This window comes from Typopeltis vanoorti, unplaced genomic scaffold, assembly GCF_054136105.1.
Source record: "Typopeltis vanoorti isolate ZY-2024b unplaced genomic scaffold, IOZ_Tvanoo_1.0 HiC_scaffold_1079, whole genome shotgun sequence".
NCBI lineage: Eukaryota > Metazoa > Arthropoda > Arachnida > Uropygi > Thelyphonidae > Typopeltis > Typopeltis vanoorti.
In genome coordinates, this window is record NW_028327906.1 from 1 (window position 1) to 9,272 (window position 9,272).

Sequence of the window (9,272 nt, forward strand, 5' to 3'; positions counted from 1 at the left end):
AGTTGATGTAGGTTAGTCACGTGTACTATTATTTTTTTATTATAAGACTTGTGGATGATTGGAAATTGCACGTTTCTGATCGCAAATGTGGACATCTGCTTCCATGTACATGTAACTTCATCGGGAAGCTGCTTCACTTGCCGAGAGGTTAGCGTACCCTCACTCCAATCAACAGACTGCATGTTCGAATTCTCCCCCCACCCTCCCTGCAAGCATTGATGTTTGCGATTAGGTAGGGGATGAATTTCATTGGCTGATGTGGGACCACTGATTTGCTTATTGGGTTCTCAATTGATTTGAAAAAGCTTCATGCTTGGTCCCTAAAAAAGTGTTTCCGGAATATGTAAAAAATAAATTAAAAATATCCTTGGCCCACCCACGTTACGAGATGTACTATAGGTTTCAAAATTGCCTTTCCTGGGTGGTAGCAGATTATTTGAGTAGAAGTAAAAACAAGAACAAATTTCTAACTAAGGGGGGCGGGATAAAACTTTCTACGGTTCAGAAAGAAAATCTTGATCGTATTGGGGGTGATGAGAAATCGACGATGTGTTACCCTCCTCTAAGCAGGGAGATGCTAATACGATATTTTCGACTGTCGTAAATGCAAAAATAAATCAAAGAAAAAATATCGAAGAAAGAAAACAGGTGCACTACAAAAAATTAAGTGCACGTGAAATGGGAGGGTGGGGAAAGGTGACTGATGACGGTATTTAAAGCATTAATGCAGTTTCGACAACCACCACGTTTTTTACGCTCGAAATTGATAACTTCACGAAATTTTATTTACGGCTTTCAATTCTTAAGCTGTTTTTATTTATTATTCGGCTTATGTCACTGATTTGTCAATTTTAAATCAACTTTGCTAAGGCCTACAATAAGCAGAAATACATTAAAAATACATTTTATTCTTGTAAGAAGGTTAATTTGACTTACCAGCAGGTTTTTCTAAGGCCATCGTCCACATCTTCGGTATCATCGCCTACTTCGCTCAACATCACCATTTCTTTGTACTGAGTAGCACATTTGGTTTCGTCTTTGGAAATGTTTTTAAAACAGGGAGCGTACCGGAGATAATCTGAATGAATAAAAATAAACATTTAAACTTTTTAATATTCCGTTTAATAATATATTTTCTGAATAGAAAATTAAACATTTATGGGGAGGGGGCTAAGTTTTGTAGGAGAAATTTTTGTTTTGGTTGGGATTGCAGACGAAACCACTCAAGCTATGAGGGTCATTTAATTGCTCGTGTTCTCTTTCCAGATTTCCATAATGGAAAAACCCTCCCACAAGGAAATATGTCAAATAAGAGACATTAAGTTGTTATACATATATCTTACTAAAAATAATCTCAGCGCGAGTGAGAAACATCCCAAGTTATGCATCGCTGAAAGTCCGTAGCACCAGCTTATCAAACCACAGACTGCAATGCAACGGTGATAACCTTTGCACTGTGAAGTGGAAAGTGTGGGGTGTTCCTTTGACGTTGATTTGGGAGGAGCAAAAAAAAAAGGGGTGGGAGCGATCTTTACACATTTTTTCTCTAACACATGCATCTGTCGAGTACCGTTGAATGATATGCGTTATTTTGGTTCTCATTTGTGGCATGCACTATTCATGTATGTGCATGGAGATAACTGAAGAATTGGGAAATTATTCTTACGAATGGCTTCCAATCTTCGATTCCGGTAATAATTGAAATTTTTGTTTGGTAGCAGGAAAGTGCCATTTGCGGATAATAGTTCTTGGAAATCCTCTGAAATTTTTTGGTGAGCATCACTAAGAAGTATTTTTCTTTAGACAACCCCATACTACCACTAGGAACATATCAGTTGATAACATTCTTATTATCTGAAGACGTGGTGTTTCACATTTAAATAGCGTTTTAGATTCTATCAGCTCCTTCCATTCAAAAATGCAATGCTCATTACAATTAGGGAATGAAGCTGAACACCCCACATTTCTTGATATCAAAAACAGCAAGAAAAGGAATTTTACTGAACATTTTCAACCCCCCCCCAACCTCCAATGGAACCCTTTCTTCATCTCATCACCTTCCATCAGAAAAATATCACACCCTGAAAAAAAAAAAACAAGAAGTGTCCATTTCACAAGACGACAGAAAGAAAACTTAAATTCTGTTCAGCCTGCTAGTCGTTAAGGGAGAGAATTCTTGGCGCACTCTCAGGAGAATACTGTTTTCTAATCAGTATTCTTAGCAGCTGAATCCCAACATTAATCAGAAACCCCGTTTCCAACCCCATACCGCAATCTCTCCACCAAAATCGCTGTCCTGGTCAGAAATAATATCAGGGTTGCCTTCAAGACCATCTAAACCGTCAGCAACCTCGTTTGATATCTCCAAAAGATGTTTATCGAAGGGATTTACTGTGTTTACAGAATTTCTTATTCTTGTGCTTTACCTTAGAATGTAAGGTACATCACAAAACTGCTCAAACCCTAGTTTTGATGTAAGGAACATCTCAGCCGATTTTGCACGCCATACAAATGAGACTCAAAATCGGAACTTTTTCTTCAGTATTCAAACACAAATCACGTCTTCGTATACCATTTTTTGAAGAAAACTCCCTTTCACGTCATATTAAAGAATCTACTACCGGCATTCGTTCACAAACGATTAATTTTTAAGTAATGTCTGGAAGCCATTAATTAGATCTCAAGAACAGTGAAACGCAGTGTTCAAACAGTCCTCGAAGACAGAAGCCGCAAGTTACAAAAGCAATGATTAAACGTTCAGTAAGCATACAACAATATTCAAAGTAAATAATAATAATGCAAGAAGCAGATCGTACAGCCCTTTTAATGAAGTCCAATTAACATTTTCGATACGAGTATGTGCTCTAGAACCATTCAGGGGGTGAAGATGGGTGCCTGCAACAATATATGTTCTCAAACAGGTAGTTTTTTTTTTTTCTGGGGGTGGGGACACAGAAAATTCTTTTGCGACCATTACGACAACATTAATGACAACTTCATTCAAGAGATTCTTTTAAGAACATGCTGCACTTCCCCTTGCATCTGCACGCGGAAAGAATATCACTTCACTTAGAGATGGAAATAATTTTAAAACTGCTGATTATGTCATAGCAATTGTTTTTTCTTTTTTTTCCTCATTTACAGATATTAATATATTTTTATATAATGTAGACCCGGGTTTGAATCCCAATGACGTGAGGAACCTTTATCACATCTTTTCAATCAAATGTTGAGTTTGCCAGTAGAGTTTTTATGGATAAAAGAGATCGGCAGGAAGAACTCTTTTATCCCTTACTTTAAAAAACAAAAACAAATGGGCAACTGGTCCACCCTTTATCAATGATGGCTAAGCCAAAAGTTCTTGGCAAGTTTATTTGTCAGGTGAGAAGGTAGAACACACAAATGCCGCCATCTTCGGTCCTGAACCTTATCAATTACATATCTCCTTCTGATAGTTCGAGTTCTAGTGGTAAATTTGTGAATTGTGGGATTAAAATCCGATTTTACGAGGGAGGAGAAACAAGATCGGGAACTGACTGAAAAAAAACTCTAGAAAAAGTTCCTCCGGTTGGCAACTAAAATCGAACTTATAACAGTCTTTCGTCCGTCGGTATAGCAAGAAGACTGTTCTTGAATTTCTCATAATCGGTTGGTTACTCATTAGAAGACATGAAAGTCTCTTGTTATAACCTTACTTCGGTATTATGAAATTGCCACTCAATAACCAAAATGCTTTAGATTTTATCAACTATACCGAATGTCAGCATCCCAACTCTCTCTCTCATGGAGACAGAAAATGTGCAGTCCATATCAGAAACGTCATTAGAACGACTTAATATGATTTATGAGACTTACAAAACGATTTTTTTTTTTTTTAAGCAAGGTAATTTAGATTTAGGCTATAATCGTCCAAATTGCTAATTAGAAAAAATAAATTTGCTAGTAAACTCATAGAAATTTGGATTACTATGTTAGTTAAAATAAACCGAAATCGATTTTGATAAATTGAAGGCATCATTCCCACTAGCCAACCAGTGAAGAGATAGGGGGCGGTAGTGCATGCATTTAGATGAAATAAAAATGTTGTACGTTTAAAAGGATGAGTGAATGAAGTTTGTGCATCTTTTATTAAAAACAACGTATTTCGAATAGTTCATATAAAATGCTATCACCTACTGTTCTGTAGTTCTCCCGGTAGACACAAGTCCTGGATGACCTTTCTAGATTCCGACACGACGGAGTCGAACACCCTTCTTTGAGCATTACTGAAGCAGTTGACAGTGTGGTGTTCCAGACAGCGTACACCTTCTTGCAGTTTCCTGCGAAACGAAACAGGACACTTTCTAAGACGCACTTGTTTAAATACATTCAAAGGATTGAATTTCACAGAGCGAAACCACACCCGAATGTCATGTGGTTTTACTTTAGGCTATTTTGGGAATGTTTTCACTGGAAAAAGTGCATAAAGATATTAATAGTTATCCTGAGTGTTGTACAGCATAAAAAAGAATCATGCCATATTTCATACTCGTTTAGTTCGTACAATGAAACTGTGTTTACCATTATTCAGAATAACGGATTTGTTAAGAGTGCAAACATGGGGGCGATAAATAATCACATACACATAATATGAATGATAATACAATCTTCATGTAATTGGTCGAGTTCGAAACCGTACATTTTAGCATCCATTCTGTTGCATTTTTTACTCATAGAAACCCACTTGTATTTTCAAAAGCAAGACTACCTACAAATGCAGAAACGGATTGCAATCCAAAGCCTTTTGATATCGGACTTTGATCTACTGGGCGATTTCAAAAGTCCTTGCATTTGCAGGCAGCACCTCCCACGAGACTGGTTGCATCTCTTCGTTTATTATTAGGGTAATTTTGGTTTGTCTTAAGCAAATCACAATTAACAAAAGATATGCTTCCAGTAAAAATGGTAAATAAATAAGAAGGGAAAAAAACTCTTGATTTTATTATTGTGATTTAACGATTTGTAACGCAAGATATTCTGCTCCGAGATTTTCAGATTTCAAAAACTTTTCAGATCCACTTCAGGCTGCAAATAAGCATAACGATTGGAGTCTTATAGAACGCGGAGAAATTCATTTCACACAAAGTTATTCACGAACATTCATGACCGCAGGCTGATTCCATTTCATGGCGGAAACGAAAACGATACTGAATTCGACTAACGTGAAGGATTTCTCATCTTGAAGAAAACTAAACTGTCTCATTGCTACAGCGCACAGTTGCCTGGAACTGATTTCTTCGGACCAAGGAATTGTCCTTTTATTTCTCTTTGAAACAGAAAGCGATAAAGGACGAATTTAAGTTTCCTCCCCTTCACGTGCTATTCCATTTCACTCCCAAACTAATAACAAGCAAAAGCAGGCTTTGTTTCCACGTAACGATGAAGGCTTTGTATGCTGCTACGCCTTTTGCAACCTTGCATACGAAATGCTAGACAATCATCGATGGAATCTCGAAGTGAATAAAATGTGGTTTCCTCAACAAGTTCGGAAGTTAAAAAAGACTGCTCTAAATTACAAAATATCCTTTCAAGTGTTGTCAATCTTGATTTCCTCGTTAGGAAATCACGGCGGTTATTTATATCGATCTTGGAATTTACATTTCTAGTCGATGCAAGTCAGCACAATTGTTATTACAAATTTAATTTCATGGTTCAGACATCGCTGACCACTCTAATCATGCAGACAAAATAAAATGACCCAGTTCTCTATCGGTGTGAAGAACTGCGGTTGTCAGGAGTTTAAGAAATCGTATTACACTTAAAACGAAATGAGCAGTTTAGGGAAGTGAGGTTTTTGTAACCTTGGGACAATTTCCGAAAAACTTCCCAACCAGGCTTCTTGTATACCGAGGCAGACCACATTCTTCCAGTCCATAAATGCGCATCACACTCAATTCGCGACTTGTACACTGCAAGGCATTATGGGAAGGATCACTACCTAGACTAGTTTGGACATTTAATTTTTAGCAGTGAGCAGTAGTACACCAATGGAGATCTCAAAGGTTGAAGTTGGGCTGCATATTCACCTTCCCATAATGTAGGGCTAGATACCCCCACCCACACGAAAGATTTATTTATAAACCTATAGTATATGCATTAATGTCATCAGTTAGCTAAGGATTTTTTTCTCTTCCACACACAGCTACCAATAATCGTCCGAAAATTTAGCCATTTTTAATTGATACCAGCGGACGAACCCTAATATCGGGTATATCCACCTTTGGCTTTGATGACCTCCTGCACCCTTTGAGGGAGGCTTTTCACCAGTGTGCAGCAGACATAAAGAGGAATTTGTCTCCATTCCTCCATCAAAGCGGCACTAAGTTCAGCGACAGATCGAGGACGTACTGCTCTGGACCTCGGTCGCCGCTCCAATTCGTCCCACAGGTGTTCGATGGAGTTGAGGTCAGGATTGTTCAGAGGTCAGAGCAGTCGTTTAACACCTACCTCTTCATAGCATTCCATAACATCTGCCGCTTTGTGGCATGAGGCATTGTAGTCTTGATTGTAACACGGGTCCGTTTCATAAAACTCCAGTGTAGGCAGCACCAGATTATCCAGAATATCAAGGTACTGAGCTGCCTTCGTGGAACCACGGACAACGACCAACGGCCCCACTCCAAACCAGGCTGAATGCACCCCACACCATTACTCCTCCACCAAACTTTATTGTGGTAACAAACGTTCACCAAGCTGCCTCCATACCCTGCCATTCTTATGTCAGGGTATGGAGGCAGGTGAATCTTGATTTATCGCTCCAGAGTACTGTTTTTTGTGTGTGAACTGGTCAATTGTCCAGTTCACACACTCTTTGCACCGAGCCGCCTTGTGTGCCCCTGCTCTTCCCTGGAAACCCACTAAATGGAGTTCTTTTCGTACAGCATTAGTGCTCACTATGGTGTTACCGACACTATGAAACTCATCACGGATGGTCTGTGCCGATTGTTGCGTTTTTGCATGCCACGTTCAGTCATTTTCGGCCCTCCGCCCTCGGTGTTTTCCTGCACTAGTGATGCCAGAACATCTCCATTGTTGATCACATCGCCGACCTTGATTTTGGATGGTCCGTTTGAGTGGCAATGGCACATATGGACAGGCCACCCATGTGACAGCCCACGTTGACATCTCTCTCGAAGTCACTGAGTTCATGTCATGTTGCTATACCACCTGTATTCAACTGCTACGATGAAATACCGCTTCCTTTTATCTGTACACGGGTTTTTATGTTATTAACAAACCTGGAATGTTCCGTAACTTCAAATAACAGGGGCGTCCGGACAATTATTAGTAGATTGTGTGTGTGTTATACTTATATATTGGATTGGTTGGAATAGCAGCTGAGCGAACTGAGGCTGTGTGACTCGTACCTCTGTAGGGTTTGCTTGTCTTGCTGAAGAACAACCACTCGAACCTTCCTCTTCAAGCTTCTATAACAGATTCCTTTCAAAGACGGGAAGCATCTCATACTCGCAATTGCGTTGCAGCCAAAAATTAAGGGGGTCGACAATCGTGCTTGAATGATTGCTTAATGCAATCCTTTAAGATAGAACAGAATTTTAATGAGTCTTTCCTTGATATTTTATAATAACCTAACTAATTCGTGCCTTTGATCTCTCCAACACACCTTGTTTAATACATCAATTGTTTACAATACAGATGGGGGGGGATCAAAGGTATACAATACTGCATGATTGAACATCGGTTTCGTATTCTTGTTCAAATATTCTCAATTTGCATTCCCTCCTTCCCCAATTGAAGATTGAAAAATCGCCCCAAATAACTTCATAATGTTCAATGCTACAATGATTCGAAATTAAAAGGTTTTGTTTCGGCTTCACTGAACCCTTTCCGTATACGAAGGGTGCTGTTTAATTAAAAGTAACTCTGAATTAAACTTACTCGCACACCTGTTCGAGCTCGGAGAGTGTGGTTGCCAAAGCCAATTCTTCACTTTGAGCAACCGATTCGAGGGTGCTCATGCAAGATTGGAAGTCTTCTGTTGAACACTCGTTTTGCAAGTTCGAAGATGATCCTGTGAGGAGAAAGAGAGCGATTAGCAAATCATGAACATTCCTTCATAAGAACAGAACTTGATTTGATATTTTGGTCATACAGGCAACCCTCATATAACGCGAATGTTAGGTTCTGCAGAAATGCCGCGTTATATAAATCGCGTTATGCGCGTCTCAGATCACATAGAAAAAGTAGGGTGATGTTCCGAAATCGTTTCTTTTTGTTGGACATATCCAACAAAAAATATAATTTTATTTAATTCAGGTAATTCATGTAAGTTAAGAAAACATAAACTATGAAACAAATACAAAGTATAAAAATTACAAATTGTACATAAACTTCATTGCACGTAATGCATAAATGTTTTAGGCAAAATAAAATAGTGCATATTTTAATCTTTCATAGCACGAGGATTTGAGGATCGGTTAATAAACATAGTTTTGTCATGCATTACTACAAAACAGTAGAGTAATTCTATCTTTCGAAACTTTGAATCGAGGAGCTGATCTTTCATTTTTCGAAATACAGGTGCTTTTTTGCACTTTTTCCAATATAACCCGGATTCATCCGCATTGAACACCTGGTCTGCGCTATAAATGTTTATAAACTTTGAGACTTTTTTGTTTAATAATATTTCGATCCATAGGAATTTTCTTTTGAGGTGCAATCTTCTATCGAAATCATTAGAGATTTCTCCATTTTTCCATTAGAATATCGCGTACACGAGCAACGCACTTTGCGCGTATCGTTGACCCAGCAATAAACACTTTCTCGGATTTCATGTTCATTTTGTTTGATTGTTCGAATTGTTGATTCATTTAAATTCAAAGCCCTTGCAAAAACTTCTGGTTTTTCTCCATTTTTCAACCGATCCAAGATTTTGAATATTTTTCTTCGAGAGAAATGAATTTTGTTTTCTATGTTGGTTTTCCCTTTCGTTGCAGTTTGTGGCCATTACTATAAAAATAATATTTTACACAAAAAAGCAAGCATTACGTATTGTATGTAACTCACCAGAAAATAAAGTGCTCAGATTGAGATGAACACACTTAAGATTTTTAATGCACTTTCCTGGCAGAAACGAGGACAATTTTCAACAATAAACATTTTATAAGGTAAACAATTGAGGTGTGTGTTATGATCCGTCGAGTCGTTTCCGACTCCTGGAGACTCCACGAACATACACTCTCCATTCCGATCTGTCCCTGACAATGTCTTTC

The 9,272-nt window shown here is 38.4% G+C and overlaps 1 protein-coding gene across 1 annotated transcript; it reads right to left on the reverse strand.

Moving 5' to 3' along the window:
* Nucleotides 1-936: 936 nt before the first annotated feature.
* LOC150092239 (uncharacterized) lies at nucleotides 937-8,092 on the reverse strand (the record flags this gene model as incomplete). Its single annotated transcript, XM_090415188.1, has 3 exons — nucleotides 7,939-8,092; nucleotides 4,177-4,319; nucleotides 937-1,078 (listed from the first exon to the last, which is right to left on the reverse strand). Coding segments are annotated over exons 1-3 (365 nt in total), but the record flags the coding sequence as incomplete, so codon positions are not given.
* Nucleotides 8,093-9,272: the final 1,180 nt, after the last annotated feature.